This window comes from Pan troglodytes, chromosome 16 (assembly GCF_028858775.2).
Source record: "Pan troglodytes isolate AG18354 chromosome 16, NHGRI_mPanTro3-v2.0_pri, whole genome shotgun sequence".
Classification (NCBI taxonomy): domain Eukaryota; kingdom Metazoa; phylum Chordata; class Mammalia; order Primates; family Hominidae; genus Pan; species Pan troglodytes.
Genome location: NC_072414.2, coordinates 35,826,795 through 35,847,105, shown reverse-complemented (window position 1 = coordinate 35,847,105; position 20,311 = coordinate 35,826,795). Strand labels below are relative to the sequence as shown.

General features: G+C 41.2%; 1 protein-coding gene across 6 annotated transcripts in view; it reads right to left on the bottom strand.

Annotated features, from left to right (window-relative positions):
* Nucleotides 1-2,388: 2,388 nt before the first annotated feature.
* WDR76 (WD repeat domain 76) overlaps nucleotides 2,389-20,311 on the bottom strand; it is a 42,150-nt gene continuing 24,227 nt past the window's right edge. For all 6 annotated transcript variants that reach the window (XM_063794893.1, XM_063794890.1, XM_063794892.1 and 3 more), the window contains 5 exons: nucleotides 18,105-18,263; nucleotides 12,186-12,403; nucleotides 10,536-10,688; nucleotides 7,986-8,039; nucleotides 2,389-3,279 (listed from right to left, as the gene is read on the bottom strand). In XM_063794893.1, coding sequence (XP_063650963.1) covers nucleotides 3,015-3,279; nucleotides 7,986-8,039; nucleotides 10,536-10,688; nucleotides 12,186-12,403; nucleotides 18,105-18,263 — 849 coding nt within the window. In that variant the 3' untranslated portion in view covers nucleotides 2,389-3,014. The remainder of the gene's footprint in view (nucleotides 3,280-7,985; nucleotides 8,040-10,535; nucleotides 10,689-12,185; nucleotides 12,404-18,104; nucleotides 18,264-20,311) is intronic.

The following is a 20,311-nucleotide window of genomic DNA, read 5'->3' as shown; positions in this document are numbered from 1 at the left end:
TAAAATGTTTTGTTTTTCAGCTCTGTGTAATTGTACTAAATGTTATCTTCCTCATAAATTCTAACTTTTCATTTGAAAATCCAAGTATTTACAGCCAAATAAGTCAAAATACAATCTGCTGTCTTGGTATTTCTAGCCATCAACACCCTACTAAAAAGCAGGGGGAAATGTACTAAGTCAGAAACGACCGCCCAATAGGGCATTGAAGTTTTTGGAATCTGAAGTTAGAGGGCATATATTTCCTCTTCTCAGATTGATTCAGAAGGCATGTGTGTCTTCTCCCCCACCCTACCCCATGTACTGTACATTAGCTGAAAGGATTTAAATCCTTGTATCCATAGCCCTAAGGCTCCCTGTTTTCCTGGAGAACTCCCCTTGCAAAATCTTCTTGGTGGAAAGGAAGCTCAAAGACCAGAATACTAAAATAGGACTTAAGCAACTCAGATTCTATTAATTCCTAATCATTTGTGGTCTCTCCTAGTCTGACCAAGTCTCTGACAACCAAAAATGAGAATTGTCTGCTCCTTCCTTAAAAGTTACATAACAAAAGCCTGGGTATCTTAAAAAAAAAAAAAAAAAAAAAAAAAAAAAAAAAAAAAAAAAAACTCAAGCGGAATTCAGAGCTTAAGAGATACCATAAAGGCCAAACTTACAGAAAAGGCTTATCCCGAAGGAGGCAATCATAATACACACATAATTACAGAAGCCACACAGCTGTAGCCAAGTCTGTGGGAGAAGTACCTTTCACTACAGATTACACAGTGTAAGAATGTCCCAAGGGAGACAATTTTCTTTTATGTGCTGTCTAGATTTAAACAATTACTCCATTAGAAAGCTTATCGCCAATAAAAAAAAAAAAAAGTCCCTACTCATTCTCCTTCCTTCCTGCACTGCCTGAAGATATAACTCTATTAAGTGTAATTGAATATAAATAGCACTGTTTATGAAGCCACAATGGCAAAAGAAACCACATAAGTGAGGAACATCAAGAATTTGCTAACATTTATTGACGAGCCCAGGCAATTACTGCCAAGTATTCAAAGCTTAAATGATGGTACTAATTTGATTGAGAGTAGTTTTCAGCATCTTTAAAAACAAAAACAAAAACAATTCCCATAGAACTAACCACTCTAGAACCCATGAGATTAATTGGTATAGAAATGAAAAAGGGAGCCTAAAGCCTTTACGATGTTTCCTGAACAGTTTAATTATAACTCAACCTCACCTAGCTTTTCTTTCCCTTTATAAATTAACATTTCCATCTCACTTGTCAATTCCTCTACTTATATCAACTAGAAAATAGAGAACTATTGCTTATAAACACCTAAACCTATTAAAAAACTAAACCTTTTTACACTTAGATTACAGAGAAGAAAATTATTTAGAAATTGGTTTTCAAGGAAATTGTATATCACTATATTTCTCTGATATACAATTATGGGAAAATATTTCCTCTTAGAATTCAAACATATTGCCAAAGCCATTTACAAGTCTTTCAGTATTTGGCAATGAAGAATAATGAAAAAAGTTGGATAGATGTCACACAGTAATATTAGTAACTGATTTGGCAGCTCCCCTCCCAACAACAAACACATTGAAATTACCATAACTTCTGAAAAGAAAACATTTTCATAAAATACCAAAAGTGGTGAGTATTTCATAATATTCCCCCAAATACAAGTAAGAATGAAGGTATTCACTTAACAGGCTATTGAATTTCCTTTGGACAGTTTAAAGATCGGGACAGGTAAGCCTGGGGCCTTCTTCATTCTAAGCAGTAGCTTTAACTTCTTTATCCATTACCCATGGTACTATAGTAATAAAATATATATATATATATTTTTTACATCAGAATACACATAAACATATATACCTAACAAATATATATGCATATGTAACTAAGTTTTACCAAACAATACTTACTCAAATATATTTTCCGTTCTTTACAAATTCTTTCCTTTTCATTTTTTTCAACACCAGTCATTGTCATTTAACTTGATTTCATGTGAAGAGCAAAAACCCAGTCTGAAAAACACAGGTCTGAGGCAATCTTATACTGGAATGCCGGGACCAGGGCAGATCCCAACCCGGTGCTTGGGAGTCCTGCCTGTGTCTCAGGAGCCATCTAGAGTAAAGGGAAAGTACAGACAGACCCAGACCCCGCCCTGGGTAACCAAAGCTGCTCAGCAATTATCTTGGCATTTCACGTAAGACTTAACCTACAGGCAGGGTTCTCAGTTAAAAAAAGTTCTCAGTTAAAAAAATCAAGTTTCAAAATCACTGAGTTAGATTACCTTTCCGGGTCCCCTTCCAGTGTGTGAGTCTAGAAATAAGTATTCATTATAAACTATAAAATAAGCCACAAATCACTATAGAATCAAAACTGTATCATTAGATCACAAAAACTTTAATAGTCAAAGCTTTGTAATTTATAATGTTAGAATTTCTCAACATACTGTCTTGATTACAAGTTCTGATGGCCAGGCATGGTGGCTCATGCCTGTAATTCCAGCACTTTTGGAGGCCGAGGCGGGCAGATCACCTGAGGTCAGGAGCTCGAGACCAACCTGGCCAACATGATGAAACCCCATCTCTACTAAAAATACAAAAAAAAAAGCCAGGCGTGGTGGCAGGTGCCTGTAATCCCAGCTACTTAGGAGTCTGAGGCAGGAGAATCGCTTGAACCTGGGAGGCGGAGGTTGCGGTGAGCCAAGATCGCGCTATTGCACTCCAGCCTGGGCAACAAGAGCAAAACTCCATCTCAAAAAAAAAAAAAAAAAAAAAGTCCTGACGGCACCTCAGCCTCCCCTCAAATTCCCTCCCCGTCCTGCAGAAGCAACCCTCCAAGACTTCTCCCTTACTAAAAGTACACTCTTCTTATAGTCTTATTAATAAAACAATGTTATATTTGCTAAATGTAACACATTACCACATAAACACACTAAGGCACGCCGATTACTAGGCTCCTTAGACAGTGGTCAATTTGAACAAATTGATGTTCCTAAACCAAAAACTCAGCAGCTTTTTTCATTCATAAAAACATGTATCTTCCCGCTGGAATTACCTCCAGCCAAAATATACCGAGTTGGGTGCATGGCATTGATGGAACACACAGAGACAAGGTATTCTCCACCAAACGAATGCACCCTCTTTCCTGTCTCATGGAAGATTTCTACCCGTCGTGGATGGGCCATGCTGCCAACTATGACACAGTCTTCTTGTTTAGGATCCCACATGGCTTGGAACCTGGTCAGCCATCGCCCAGTGAAAGTGTTGTGCCTAGTGAGGAAAACAATATATTTTTTAAATGAAGTAAGGTTAAATAAGGTAGCACTGGGCAGAGGGTAAAGACGGCATTGCTCCCAAATGCTAGTTTTCTCTGCCAAGTTTCTTCTCATTAAGTTACTGAGTTACCACCAACCTTACCTCATCCTTACAGGACTGAACCTCTGGACAGAGACGATATCCTCCTCATCTAAAAATCTCCCAAAATAAAACATATGGAGCCCTTTATAGTTCCCAAAAGCAAAAACAGAAGTACTGCCCTTTTAGTCGTTTTGCCTTAATATCACTAACAATCCTTTTTCATTAAAGTATGGACTACAGAGAAACACATTTCCCACTGCCACTTAAATGACCCCATCATTAATGAAAATTCTTACCCCCTAGAATAGTCACCCTACATAAATTTTTTAAAAATATACATAATATGGCCAGGCACAGTGGCCCAAGCCTGTCATCCCAGCACTTTGGGAGGCCGAGGCAGGTGGAACACCTGAGGTCAGGAGTTCGAGACCAGCCTGTCCAACACGGCGAAACCCAGTCTACTAACAACACAAAAATTGGCCAGGTACAGTGGCTCACACCTGTAATCCCAGCACTTTGGGAGGCCAAGAGGGTGGATCATTCAAGGTCAGGAGTTCGAGACAGCCTGGCCAACATGGTGAAACCCCGTCTCTACTAAAAATAGGAAAATTAGCTGGCCATGGTGGCGGGTGCCTGTAATCCCAGCTCCTAGGGAGGCTGAGGCCGGAGAATCACTTGAACCCAGGAGATGGAGGCTACAGTGAGCCAAGATTGCACCACTGCATTCCAGCCTGGGCAACAGAGTGAGACTCTGTCTCAAAAAAAATAAAAATACAAATACAAAAAGTAGCCAGGCATGGTGGTGCTTGCCTGTAATCCCAGCTACTGGGGAGGCTGAGGCAGGAGAATCGCTTGAACCCAGGAGATGGAGGCTACAGTGAGCCGAGATTGCACCACTGCATTCCAGCCTGGGCAACAGAGTGAGATTCTGTCTCAAAAAAAAAAAAAAAACACAAAAATTAGCCAGGCATGGTGGCGCTTGCCTGTAATCCCAGCTACTGGGGAGGCTGAGGCAGAATTGCTTGAACCCGGGAGGTGGAGGTTGCAGCGAGCTGAGATCGCGCCACTGCACTCCAGCCCCCGTGTCAGAGGGAGACTCCATTTCAAAAAATAAAAATTAAAAATTAAAAAAATAAAATAAATATACATAATACTGGCTGGGCACAGTGGCTCATGCCTAAATCCCAGCACTTTGCGGGGCTGAGGAAGGTGGATCATCTGAGGTCAGGAGTTCAAGACCAGCCTGACCAACATGGTGAAATCCCTCTCCACTAAAAATAGGAAAGTTAGCCAGGCATTGTGGCTCATGCCTATAATCCAGCTACTCAGGAGGCTGAGGCACGAGAACTGCTTGAACCCAGGAGGCGGAGGTTGCAGTGAGCCCAGATCATGCCACTGCACTCCAGCTTGGGCAACAAGAGCAAGACTCCGTTTAAAAAAAAAAAGAAAACAAATAATTAAAAAATGGGCAAAAGATCTGAATACACACTTCTCAAAAGACGATATACAAATGGCCAATTATATGAAAATACGTTCAGTATCACTAATCAGTGAAATGCAAGGTAAAACCACAATGAGATACCACCTTACATCTACTAGAATGGCCATTATGAAAACAACAAAAGATAGCAAGTATTGGTAAAGATATGGAGAAGAAGGACCCCTTGTACATTGTTGGTGGAAATGTAAATTGTTGCAGCCATAATGGAAAACAGTATGAGGTTCCTCAAAAAAGTAACAATGGCACTACCATATGATCCAGCAATCCCACTACTGAGAATATATCCAAAGGAAATGAACTATCTATGAGATACCTGTACTCCCACATTCACTGTCACATCTAAGATATGGAATCAACAAATCAATGGATAAATGAATAAAGAAAACGTAGTATATACACATAACGGAATACTATTCCACTTAAAACAAGAAAATCCTGTCATGGATGAACCTGGAGACATTATGTTAAGTAAAACAAGCCAGGTACAGAAAGACATATACCACATGACCTCACTCATATGGGGAATATTAAAAAGCTGAGGCTGGTTGAAAGGTAGTAACTTATCTTAATTGATTGTTCACAGTCAGTTACAGATAAAACTCTTTGTTCTACTCTTTCCCACCTTCTCACTACTACACTTGACTAGTCTAAAAAATAATAATAAATAAAAAATAACAAAGTTGTAAGGCCGGGCATGATGGCTCATGCCTGTAATGCCAACACTTCGGGAGGCCCACGTGGGAGGATCGGTTGAGGCCAGGAGTTCCAGACCAGCCTGGGCAACAGCAAGTCCTCATCTCTACAAATAATTTTTTTAACTAGCAGAGCATGGTTCTGTGTGTCTGAAGTCCCATCTACTTGGGAGGCTGAGGCAAGAGGACTGCTCAAGTCCAGGAGATTGAGGCTGAAGTGAGCCATGATCATGCCACCACACTCCATACTGGGCAAGGGAGCGAGACCCTGTTTCTTTTAAAAAAAAAAAAAGAGAGGGAAAGGTTTGGGGAGATGTTGGTCAAAAACTATTAAATTTCAGTTAATAGGAGAAATACATTCAAGAGGTCTATTGTACATCAGGATGACTATAGTCAATATATTATATTCTTGAAGATTGCTGACAGATTTTAAGTGTTCTCATCACAAAAAAATGGTAAGTACGTGAGGTAATACATATGTTAATTAGCTTGATTTAGCCATTCCACAATGTATATATTTCAAAACATGTTGTACATGATAAATACACACAATTTTATTAGTCAATTAAAAAATAAGACTGGATGCAGTGGCTCATGTCTGTAATCTCAGCACTTTAGGAGGCCAAGTCAAGCGGATCACTTGAGGCCAGAAGTTCAAAACCAGCCTGGCCAACATGGGAAACCCTGTCTCTACTAAAAAAAATACAAAAATTAGTGGGGCATAGTGGTGCATGCCGGTAGTCCCAGCTACTCAAGAGGTTGAGGCAGGAGAATTGCCTGAACCCAGGAGGCAGAGGCTGCAGTGAGCCGAGATCGTGCCAGTGCACTCCAGCCTGGACAACAGAGCGAGACTCTGTCTCTAAATAAAATAAAATAGGCTGGGCACAGTGGCTCACACTTGTAATCCCAGCACTTTGGGAGGCCAAGGTGGGTGGCCGCTTGAGGTCAAAAGTTAGAGACCAGCCTAACCAATGTGGAGAAACCTCATCTCTACTAAAAATACAGAAATTAGGCTGGGTGTGGTGGCTCACGCCTGTAATCCCAGCACTTTGGGAGGCCGAGGCAGGTGGGTCACGAGGTCAGGAGATGGAGACCATCCTGGCTAACACAGTGAAACCCCATCTCTACTAAAAATACAAAAAATTCGCCGGGCATGGTGGCAGGCGCCTGTAGTCCCAGCTACTCAGGAGGCTGAGGCAGGAGAATGGCATGAACCAGGGAGGTGGAGCTTGTAGTGAGCCGAGATCGCGAGCCTGCACTCCAGCCTGGACAACAGAGTGAGACTCTGTCTCAAAAAAAAACAAAAAAACAAAAAACACAAAAAAACAGAAATTAGCCAGGCAGGGTGGCGTGCACCTGTAATCCCAGCTTCTTGGGAGGCTGAAGCAGGAGAATTGCTTGAACCCAGGAGGCGGAGGCTGCAGTGAGCCAAGATCATGCCACTGCACTCCAGCCTGGGCTACAAAGTGAGACTCTATCTTAAAAAAAAAATTAAAAAAAAAAAAAAAATTGTGGACCTGAAAAAAAAAAAAAAAAAGAAACTGATAAAATGGAACAAAATGTATGAAGCAACAATCAATGTATATCACACACTATTCGCAACTTCATAAATACTGACAAAGGGGAATATCAAGGAGAAGGCATTGAGTAAAGTTTGATGTAAAATACACACATACAAGGCCGGGCGCCGTGGCTTACGCCTGTAATCCCAGCACTTTGGGAGGCCGAGGCGGGTGGATCACAAGATCAGGAGTTCGAGACCAGCCTGACCAACATGATGAAACCCCGTCGCTACTAAAGATACAAAAAATTAGCTGGGCATAGTGGTGCATGCCTGTAATCCCAGCTACTCAGGAGGCTGAGGCAGGAGAATAGCTTGAACCTAAGAGGTGAAGATTGCAGTGAGCAGAGATCACGCCACTGCACTCCAGCCTAGGCAACAGAGTGACACTCCGTCTCAAAAAAAAAAAAAAAAAAAAAAACACAAATACATTCAAAGTAGTTGATGCAAGAGTATAATCAAAGAAATGAAGTGGGAAGATGGGGAAGCCCTCAAGGCCCAGAATAAACAGACACAAATAAACAGACCTTCAGACAGCCTCATCAGCAAGTGAGTAGTTACAGTCTTCTTTAATAAGATAACATGAGTAATTCAGTTCAGAATAAAGTCATTAACCTTAACCAAAAATAACCTCCCACCTGCAGAGAACAGCTACTGACTACAAGAGACTGAACCTCTACAGACACAGGGAACCTGGAAGCAAGAACCCTTCTGGATAGGAACTAGCAAACTGGGACACTTATAATTTTTGTATTCAAAAATCAGGACTATTACATCTCTTTGACAATCAGATGTCTAATGTATGCACTGCAACAAATAGTTCATAGTAATCCACATCTACATTATTTGGCATATAGAAGCCTACCTGATGGTGGTGAGGAGCGGAATCTTAGAAGATATACAGCTGCTGTCAAAAATTCTGCAAAATAAAGAGAGTAAGACATTCTTCTGTTACTTAAAAACTTTCTGAAATAAATATCAGTGTATTTAACAAGCTTCTCATTAATTCATGGTATGAAATATATAACTGTCACTTAAAAATATGTAGGATCAGGCCGGGTTTAGAGGCCCATGCCTGTAATCCACAGGAGGATCACCTGAGGCCAAGAGTTTGAAACCAACCTGGGCAATACAGTGAGACCCATCTGTACAAAAAATTTAAAAATTATCTGGGCGTGGGGCACATGCCTGTAGTCCGAGCTACTCAGGAGGCTGAGGTGAGAAGATCACTTGAGCCCAGGAGTTTGAGATTACACTAAGCTATGATCACACTACTGCACTCCAGCCTGAGCAACAGAGCGAGAACCTTGTCTACAAAAAAAAAAAGAGTAAGATCAGGCGCTAACAAATCTTGGTCAAGATACTAAACAAAAGTTACAAGACGTTTTATAAAATAAGTCAGTGCTTATAGTTTAGCGTAGAAATCATTTGGCTGAGTGTTGTGGCTCATGCCTGTAATCTCAGCACTTTGAGGCCAAGGTGGGAGGATCACTTGAAGCCAGGAGTTTGAGACCAGCCTGGGCAATATAGTGAGACCCTATCACTACAAAAAAAAAAAAAAAAAAAAGCCAGGTATGGTGGCACATGCCTCTAGACCCAGCTTCCCACATGGGAAGCTGAGGCAGTAAGATTGCTAGAGCCCGTAAGTTGGCTGGAGCCCAGCACGTCAGGGTTGTAGTGAGCCATGATCATGCCACTGCACTCCAGCCTGGGCAACAAAGAGATACTGTCTCTAAAAAAACATCAATAATGATAAATGAATAGAAATAAAATGCCCATTCTAAAGCGATCATCTGAACTGTAAAACTATATACAAAATTCACAAAAACATGGGACATAAAGGATGTGGCCTGAAAATGTACAAATCACCTAAAAGTACATCTGTGTATCAAGAGCAGTTTCCCTGAGACTCATCAGCTGAAGGCCTGATAGTGTCATTTCCAGACTAAGACCAACCAGCAACAAAGGAGAGGAGTTGTGTTTTGGTTTTCAAGAGACAACGTCTCATTCTGATGCCCAGGCTGAAGTGCAATGGCACCGTCACAGCTCACTAAAGCCTCAACCTCCTAGGCTCAAGTGATCCTCCCGCCTCAGCCTCCCAAGTAGCTGGGACTATAAGTACACACTACCATATCTGGCTAATTTTTTCTGTAGAGACAGGGTCTCTCCTTGGTGCCCAGGCTGGTCTCGAACTCCTGGGCTCAAGTGATCCTCCCACCTCAGCCTCCCGAAATGCTGGGATTATAGGCATAAGCCACTGCACCTGGCCAAAGAGAGGAATTTTTATACAGCAGTTGGAGAGGAGTCTAGAAGCCTCCACTGAGCACTACAGCAGAAGGAAACTAACAGCATCACCACCTCCTTCTCTTCTCCTTGTGCCTAGCTTTTCTAGTGTGGTTTGCTGGCACTAGAGTTTATTGCCTAAATAGATTAGTAGAAAGCCAAACCACTAATAGTTAATATAACAAGAGTAAACTGCAGTGTAAACGAACAGGAACAGAACAAGCAGCTTTTGAGACAAAGGAAACTACATGAGTGGAAACGGGATCCTGGCCTACCATTCCCGGGTGACTCTCTTCCTACAACACCTGGTTAATACTCACAGACTTTGCTAGAAACTAACTAGACACCTGTCACACACTGCAGACCACGCTCTTCCCATCAGGTGGGTTTAAACAGAAACTGGGTGCCATTCTGGAGCCTGGTGAACAGTATACATTCAACTGAATAATATATGAATTCCAAAATCACTTAAGGTAAAACTCTCATAAACTGAAAACTGCTTGAAATTTTAAGCAAAATCAGGGATTCTAAAAGAGAACAAAATAATTTTCCTATGTGATTACACTAATGTTCCCGACATCTTTATTGACACTGTTTTCTGTTTTTTGTTCGATTGGTTTATATTACACTTTAAATCCATTTTTAGGAAGTAGCTATAGAAAGGTACTAAAGCTAAAACCCTAGAACTATAAAACCATATCCAATAGTTTGTATAGAATCCCAGTTTTTGCTCTTTTCTGTCTGCCCATGGTCTGGGGCTCTGCAATTTCCATTCAGCACTTCACTTGCAGAATAGATCCCACTGACCCCAAAGTATGCTAAAATTATCTCCTTTTCAGGATACTACACAGCCTGGTTTCTGGGATTCTTCAGTGCTTAAAGGGAAGCCAGACCATAAACCCCCCAGGGTAGCTACGGACCTTTGCCAGTCTCAAGGAAATTTCCAGGACCCAAAAACCGCTGAAAAGCCATTAAATACAGGTCACCAGTCTTTAGGAACCTAGATATGACTACTAAACAATAACACTAGCAATTTAATAGGGAACAGCAGTAAACAAAGCTTTTGGTTTACTGACACAGTAGCTATAGACTCTTTAGATTCCTTAAAAACATTTCTGCCTTCCCAATTTACCTCAGATTACAATCGGCACATGTGGTCACCACTCTGTTACCAGTAAGAGGTGAAAAATAGGCGGAAGCAATGCTCTTTGTATGTTCAGTCAAAGAAATCAAAGGCTGACTTCTCCTGGAATTCAATTGCCTTGCATCATAAATATGAGTATCCCTGTAATGGGAGAAACAATGATCAATGTTGCCATAGTACATGTAATGAACCTCTACAACAGGGCTAAACATAAGTTAGACACTCACATACTTGCTATACTGAAGAACATTTAAGACAGAACTCTCAGCCAGGTGTGGTGGCTCAAGTCTGTAATCCCAGCACTTTGGGAGGCGGAGGCAGGTGGATCATCTGAGATCAGGAGTTCGAAACCAGCCTCAACATGGAGAAACCCCGTCTCTACTAAAAATACAAGATTAATGTGGTGGTGCATGCCTGTAATCCCAGCTACTTGGGAGGCTGAGGCAGGAGAATTGCTTGAACCTGGGAGGCGGAGGTTGCAGTGAGCCGAGATCGCGCCATTGCACTCCAGCCTGGGCAACAAGAGCAAAACTCCATTTCAAAAAAAAAAAAAAAAAGACAGAACTCTCTAAGGCCAGGCATGGTGGCTCACGCCTGTAATCCCAGCACTTTGGGAGGCCAAGGCAGGTGGATCACAGGGTCAGGAGTTCAAGACCAGCCTGGCCAAGACGGTGAGACCCTGTCTCTACTAAAAATACAAACATTAGCTAGGTATGGTACTGCGCGCCTATAATCCCAGCTACTCAGGAGGCTGAAGCAGAAGAATCGCTTGAACCTGGGAGGCGGAGGTTGCAGTGAGCTGAGAGTAAGACTCCATCTCAAAAAAAAAAAAAAAAAAAAAAAAAGACAGAACCCTCTAATACACTTATTAATTTTCCCAAAACTGGTATAGATAACAAGTACAATACTAGACACATCTCAAAACTATAGCAGATACTTGGATCCAGTGTGTACAGAAAGACTTTTTTTTTTTTTTTTTTGGAGACAAGAGTCTCGCTCTGTCATCCAGGCTGGAGTGCAATGGTGCAATCTTGGCTCACTGCAACTTCCGCCTCCTGTGTTCAAGTGATTCTCCTGCCTCAGCCTCCCAAGTACCTGGGATTACAGGTGCATGCCACCACACCTGGTTAGTTTTTGTATTTTTAGTAGAGACAGGGTCTCACCATATTGGCCAGGCTGGTCTCGAACTCCTGACCTCAAGTGATCTGCCTGCCTCAGCCTCCCAAAGGGCTGGGATTACAGGCATGAGCCACCACGCCCAGCTGTCAAGTTTCTAGTTGGTTTTTCAATCCTTCCAAGAAAAAAGTTAACACAGGCCAACAAGTTATAGCTCACATGTAACTTTTTTTTCTGTGAAATTTAAATTTTCTTCTCATAAGAGGCGAATGCATATAATGCCAAGGAAAACAAAAATTTCTTTCAGCTTTTTCACTATTTATCAAATCTAAAAGAATTTTTCATTTTCAAAAAAAATCACTCAAGTCTCAATCAGTATAGAAAGGAAAATTACTTGGCCTTTGGGTATTACAAAAGGAATACCTTTTGTAATATTGTATTACAATATCTTTGACAACCAAACTAAACCATGTAATTGTGACATTAAAAGGTCTAAGTCATAAAGTCTTATAAAGACCATACCTCAATCCGGCAGTGATAAAATACTGTCTATGCACTGGGTGGACATGAACAGTTCTTATTTTTCCCATAGAAGAACTGGTAAGTTTCTCATAAGAAGTTCCAGGTGTCCGTCTATCCACCAGTGACATATTTCCATCCCAGTGTCCTACTATTAAAGTGGAGGCATCTTCTGCCAGGAAGTCGAAGGAGGAAAAGCTACTTCTTTCATTTCTATACACCTAAGAATTTAAGTAATAATCAGCTTATATCACACTCTTCTTGCAAAGAAAGCCAAAGCATAAATTCTTTGGTAAAAGGGTTATAAAACACTTTACCCAAATAACCTCATTTATCCTCTCATCATCCCCATCAGATGCACAGGACATAATGGAAACACAATCAGGGTATTTGGGGTTCCATTACCTTCAATATTTATCATTTCTATGTGTTGGGAACATTTCAAGTCCTCTCTTCTGGCTATTTTAAAATATACAATACACTGTTGTTAACTATAGTTACCCTATTCTGCTACTGAACATTAGAACTTATTCCTTCTAACTGAAAATTAAAAAAAAAAAAAAAAAAAAAGAAGCAAAGGCACTGATCAGCTGTGTCTACAATTAAATGGCCCATCTACCCATGTCAGGGCTACATCCCAAATCTCTCAATCCAATAAACCTCAGTTCCAGATCTACCCTGTGAAACTTAACAGAAAAGAACTGAATCTGAATTCTACCCAATTGAAATTATATTTTAATATGCAAAGTAACTTTGCCAACCAAGTCCAAGACACACAGCTGAATGCTCACCTACTCTCAGTAGAAGAGTAAATATATACATTTTTTGACAGTTAATCAGGCTACATCTATCAAAATGTTTAATGCTTATACTTTTTGACCCAGTAATTTCACTAAGAGATCTATAAAAATGTCTGCTGCAAGACTGCTTATAATAGCAATAAGAAGCAACATAAATATCCACCAAGAGAGATCTGGTTAAATAAATGATGATCCACCTCTATTTTGAAATACCATGCAATGCTAAAAAGAATAAGGTAGTTTTATAGTATTAACTGTCCAAGATATACTATTAAGTGAAAAGAGTTGCAAAAGGCTATGTATATTAGTATGAAGCCATTAGTATAAAGAAGAGGAGAAAAAAAAATGTATAACTATATGCTTGTAAGCATAGGTGTACTTTGTGGAAGCATACTCAAGATATGCAACAACGGTTACTTGTGATAATGGGAATGAAGAACAGGCAGATTTACTTTCATATCTGATTTACTGTAAATATTTTATCATGAGCGTGGTTTTTTTTTTTTTGAGACAGAGTCTCACTCTGTTGCCCAGGCTGGAGTACAGTGGCACGATCTCGGCTCAATGCAATCTCCGCCTCCTGGCTTCAAGTGATTCTCCTGCCTCAGCCTCCCAAGTAGCTAAGATTACAGGTGCGTGCCACCATGCCCGACTATATCATGAGCATGTTATTAAGTTTTTAATCACATGTAATCTACAATGCAATGACTTTGGGTTTAGGACTCATGCACATAAAGAATAAAAAATAAATCTTCCTGTCAATTAAGAGGGGATGACCACAATTCTTATTGTTGAATCATGAACTGATTTTTAGTTTTAAAAACAAGTGTTATAAACTAAGAATAAATTAATATGCTAAAGGCATCACAACCTTCACACCCCACAAAAAGACCAATATATACAAATGAAAACTTGGCATACTCAATATATTTAAATGATTAAGAGCAGGGGCTTTGGAGTCACACAAATCCTGGTGTAAATTCTTGTTCTGCCATCTATGTCCTTGAGCAACCTCATAAACCTCTCTGCCTCAGTTTTTTCACCTGTTAAATGCAATAACATTACTCATTTTCTAGGGTGTTATAAGGCTTAATGATGTATATAAAGCACACTCAAGATAGTGCCTAGTATAAGGTAACTGTTTAGTCAGTAGTATCTGAAACAAATTACGAATATATGCAATAGCATGAACGCATCTTAAAACTGTTACTCTAGGTAAAAGCCAGAAACAAGTCTACAAATCATATAATTCCAACTGCCTGACATTCAGAAAAAGGCAAAACTATAGGGACAGTAATCACTTCAGTAGTTGCCAGGGATTGCAGGCAGTGGGAGGAGAATGACTACAAAAGGTCATGACGTAATTTTGAGGGAAATGGAAAATTTCTTTTTTTTTTTTTTTTGAGATGGAGTCTCACTCTGTCACACAGACTGGAGTACAATGGCGCAATCTTGGCTCACTGCAACCTCTGCCTCCTGGGTTCAAGCGATTCTCCCTGGCCTAGCCTTCTGAGTAGCTGGGACTACAGGCGTGAGCCACCATGCCCATCTAATTTTTTGTGTTTTTAGTAGAGATGGGGGTTTCACCATGTTGGCCAGGCTGGTCTCGAACTCCTCACCTCAAGTGATCCACCTGCCTCGGCCTCCCAAAGTGCTGGGATTACAGGCGTGAGCCACTGCGCCCAGCTCTATATCTTGATTATGATAGTTACACATGTGTACACAATTCACCAAAACTCAGAGAATTATACACCTAAAGTGGTAAATTGTACCATATGTAACTTTTTTTTTTTTTTTTTTTGAGAGTCTCCCTCTGTCACCCAGACTGGAGCGCAGTGATGCAATCTCGGCTTACTGGAGCCTCACACTTCCAGGTTCAAGTGATTCTCATGCCTCAGGCCTCCCAAGTAGCTGGGACCACAGGCGCATGCTACCACGCCCAGCTAATTTTTGTATTCTTTTAGAGGTGCGGTTTCACTATGTTGGCCAGGCTGGTCTTGAACTCCTGAGCTCTAGTGATCCACCCTCCTCGGCCTCTATAAGTGCTGAGATTACAGGTGTGAGCTACTATACCCAACCTATTCTTTGTATTATTGCAAATAATGCTGGTATGAACATTCCCGTACAAGTTTTTGTGTGGACATGTGCTTTCATTTCTCTTGGGTGTATACCTAGGAGGGATATTGCTAGGTCATATGGTAACTCTGTTTAACATTTAAGGAACTGTCAAACTTTCCCCAACCAACTTTACCATTTCACATACCAATTCTCAAAATATGAGGGTTTCAATTTTTCCACATCATTGCCAACACTTATTACTGGCAAGTATAGTTATCCTAGTGAGTGTAAAGGGGTATCTCATTGTGATTTGCATTTCCCTAATGAATAATGATGCTTAGAATCTTTTCATGTGCTTATTTGCCATTTGTGGGGGTTTTATTTATTTATTTATTTATTTTGAGACAGAGTCTCGCTCTGTCGCCCAGGCTGGAGTGCAGTGGTGCAATCTCACCTCACTGCAAACTCCACCTCCCGGGTTCAAGCGATTCTCCTGCCTCAGCCTCCCCAGTAGCTGGGACTACAGGTGCCTGCCACCACGCCTGGCTAATTTTTGTATTTTTAGTAGAGATGGGGTTTCACCATGTTGGCCAGGCTGGTCTCAAATTCCTGACCTCAGGTGATCCACCCGCCTCAGCCTCCCAAAGTTCTGGGATTACAGGGGTGAGCCACCGCACCCGGTGCCATTTGTGTTTCTTTAAAGAAATGTTTATTCAGATCCTTTGCCCATTTTTTAATTGGGTTAGCTTTTTTAATTAAGCTATAGGAGTTCTCCACCTATTGTTTTAAAGTCAGGCTTATTGAAATGTAAGTTACAGCCGGGCGTGGTGGCTCATGCCTGTAATACCAGCACTTTGGAAGGCCAAGGTGGGCAGATCACTTGAGCTCAGGAGTTTGAGACCAGCCTGGGCAACATGGCAAAACACCGTCTCTACTAAAAATACAAAAATTAGCCAAGCATGGTGACACATGCCTATAGTTCCAGCTACTCAGGAGGCTTAGGTGGGAGGATCACGTGAGCCCGGGAGGCAGAGGCTGCGGTGAGCCGAGATCAAGCCACTTCACTCCAGCTGGAGTGACAGAGTGAGACCCCCATCTCAAAAAATAAAAATAAGTAAGGCCAGGCGTGGTGGCTCACACCTGTAATCCCAAGACTTTGGGAGGCCAAGGTGGGTGGATCACCTGAGGTCAGGAGTTCAAGACCAGCCTGGCCAACATGGGGAAACCCTGTCTCTACTAAAAATACAAAAATTAGCCAGGTGTGGTGGCACGTGCCTGTAATCCCAGCTACTCAGGAGGATGAGGCAGGAGAATTGCTTGAACCCGGGAGTTGGAGGTTGCAGTGGGCCGAGATTGCACTGCTGCACTGCAGCCTGGGCAACAAGAGCGAGACTCAGTTTCAAAAATAAATATATAAAGAAAGAATAGAAACACAAACGTTCATCAACTGATGAACAGATGAATAAAATGTGGAATACCCATACAATGGCATATTATGCAGCCATAAAAAGGAATGAAGTACTGATACACGGCTACAACATGGATGAACTCTGAATACATTTTGTTAAAGAAACCAGTCACAAAAGACCACAAATTGTATGATTTCATTTACATGAAATGTCCAGAATAGGCAAATCTGACCACACACAGTGGCTCACGCTGTAATCCCAGCACTTTGGGAGGCTGAGGCGGGTGGATTACAAGGTCAGGAGTTCGAGACCAGCCTGGTCAACACGGTGAAACCCCGTCCCTACTAAAAATACAAAAATTAGCTTGGCATGGTGGCATGCGCCTGTAGTCCCAGCTACTCAGGAGGCTGAGGCAGGAGAATCACTTGAACCTGGGAGGCGGAGCTTGCAGTGAGCCAAGATCGCACCACTGCACTCCAGCCTGGGCGACAGAGTGAGACTCCATCTCAACAACAACAACAACAACAACAACAACAACAACAACAACAAATTACCCGGGCGTGATGATGGGTGCCTGTAATCCCTGCTACTCAGGAGGCTGAGGCAGAAGAATTGCTTGAACCTGGGAGGCAGAAGTTGCAGTGAGCCGAGATCTCGCCACTGCACTCCAGCCTACGTGACGAGAGTGAAACTCCGTCTCAAAAAAAATAAAATAAAAAAGTTCAACTTATAAGACTTATCTTATTGAGGCAATCTGATACAGTTAAGCAAATCTGAAAGTTCATTTCAAATGATATGTTTGTTTTAAACATTAAGTAGAAGATGTCTTATTTTGAGAGAGGGTCTCACTCTGTCACCCAGGCTGAAGTGCAATGATGTATGTGATCACGGCTTTACTACAGCCTCAATCTCCTGGGCTCAAGCAATCCTCACACCTCAGCCTCCTGAGTAGCTGTGACTACAGGCACATGCCACCACACCAAGCTAATTTTTTTTAGAGACAAGGTCTTACTATGTTGCCCAGGCTGATCTTGAACTCCTGGGCTCAAGTGATTCTCCCACCTCAGCCTCCTGAGTAGCTGAGACTACAGGCACACATCACCAAGCTCAGCTAATATCTTTTATTTTTTGTAGAGACAAGGTCTCGCCATGTTGCCCAGGCTGGTCTGGAACTCCTGGCCTGAAGTGAGCCTCCCACCTTGGCTTCCCAAAGTGCTGAGATTACAAGCATGAGCCACCACACCCAGCTAAATACAAGTCTTATGCCTAAAAATAGAAGAGTAAGTTATTTTAGTTAAAAGCTTTGGGAGAGAAAAAAATAAGAAATTTAACAAGCGCAAACACATACTATGTGCCAGGCTCTCTTCTAAGTACTTTATCTGCATAAGCTCATTAAATTCTCATGACAACCCTGTAAGGTCAGTCCTGTTAAATCCCATTTCACAGCTAAGGAAAGTGAGGCACAACAAGGTTAAGCAACTTGTCAAGGTCACACAACTAGTAACAGATGATCTGGGATTTGAACTTAGGCAGCGTAGTTCTCAAAGTCCTTCTGCTATACCACTTCTCCCAATTGGTATAATAATTATTCATGTGGCATTTCGAAGAATCTAGAATATCATCTGAAGTCAGCATGTAAACACATTAACATTTACCTCTTCAAAAATAGCCCTGGAAAAATCCCCACAGCGTAACGTGCCATCATAGCTCAGTGACAGTATGTGGGCCGGATTGGCGGGTGAGAAGTAAAGACAGCTAACTGGCTGACTATGGGGATGAAAAACATAAACTCCATCTTCTTTAGGTTGCTGGGTCTGGAAGAGAGTTGGGGGAAAGGGGAGAGAGAAAAAAACTAGTGAAAAATAGTGATTTTTGCTATGCTATTATGTCATTAAAGAATTTACACTGGATTATATTCAGTCTTTTCTTAGTCTATAATTGTAACCACTCTCCCCGTCACAAAGTCAGAATGAGAAACTTTATCTTGTCATTAACTTTTTTCTAGTTTTCAATCCAACAATACCAAGTCACACTAATTTTAACAGTGACCAGCTTTCTGTAACTAACAAAATAGTTTATATATTACTGTCAGTTTATAAAATCCTCAGGAAATGAGAAATCTACTCTATTTCACACATGGTATAATTGCTAACTAAAACAGTATCAGTACCTTACCACTTTGCTTCTGCAGCAGGCTTCTTCTGTATAATACTAACTTACTCATTCTCAGTGTAATTTTCATAAGGTATTTGGTCCTGGGACAAAGATAATGGTTTTAAACATACTTTGTCCTCTAAATGCACCATAAAAATGGCCGGGCGCGGTGGCTCACGCCTGTAATCCTAGCACTTTGGGAGGCCAAGGCGGGCGGATCACGAGGTCAGGAGATCGAGACCATCCTGGCTATCATGGTGAAACTCCATCTCTACTAAAAATACAAAAAACTAGCCGGGCATGGTGGCCAGCACCTGTAGTCCCAGCTACTCGGGAGGCTGACGCAGGAGAATGGCATGAACCCGGGAGGTGGAGCTTGCAGTGAGCCGACATCTCACCACTGCACTCCAGCCTGGGTGATAGAGCAAGACTCCGTCTCAAAAAATAAAATAAAATAAAATAAAATAAAATAAAATAACACCATAAAAATGCATGTATTTGAATTTCCATATTAATATACCTACTCCTAAGGACTATCCTTTCCACGACTGGATTGCCAGCTCCTGAGAAGTCGCTTTTCAGAACAAGTTATGTTTCTATGCCATATGGCATATTATGAACCAAAGAATCACCTCTAAATCTGGCTTACTCTACTCTGAAATGGTCAAGCATTTTTGTTTTCTTTTTTAAATTTTAAAATGGAGAGAAGTATTATTTAAAAGAAAAAAAAAGAGAAAAAATTATTATAATCACACATACTCTTCCTGTTACCAGAGTTAGAAACTACTGACATATTTGTTTATAGCATTTGTTTTCTAGAAAAATAAAATTTTCTCTTGGTATAAAGAACTCAAACAATGCAGAAATGTACAAAGATGGAAGTTTTAAAAAAAATCACCCCAGGCCAGGCGCGGTGGCTCACCTGTAATCCCAGCACTTTGGGAGGCTGAGGTGGGTGGATCACGAGGTCAGGAATTCAAGACCAGCCTGGCCAAGATGGTGAAACCCCATCTCTACTAAAAATACAAAAATTAGCCGGGCGTGGTGGCAGACACCTGTAATTCCAGCTACTCAGGAGGCTGAGGCAGAGAATTGCTTGAACCGGGGAGGCAGAGGTTGCAGTGAGCCAAGATTGCACCACTGAACTCCAGCCTGGGCGACAAAGCGAGACTCCGTCTCAAAAAAAAAAATCATTCCAAATCTAAAATTAACCAAAATTATCATTGAAACACTGAGATTATAGACATCTTTATAGTTAAATTTAATGTGATTTAAAACGGCATATACAGCATGGTCCTTTTTTAAAATTTCTTCTCTATCATTCTATCTGTATAGGTACACATAAATCTGTCAAAATAATATAAGAAAATGAAGCTAAAGGAATTTTTGAATTTCAAGTATTTACAGAGACATTATCTTCTACAATGGCAAAAGTATAAAACAAAAAGCAATTGTAGTCATTATGCTTTTTATTTTTTAAACTGTTAATTTTAGATAATTTATATTGATTTGAGAATATTATTCTCACCCTTCCTCCAACAGTCTTTTTTTTTTTTTTTTTGAGATGAAGTCTCACTCTGTCACCCAGGCTTGAGTGCAGTGGCACGATCTCAGCTCACTGCAACCTCCACCTCCCAGGTTCAAGCGATTCTCCTGTCTCAGCCTCCTGAGTCGCTGGGATTACAGGCACCCACCACCATGCTTGGCT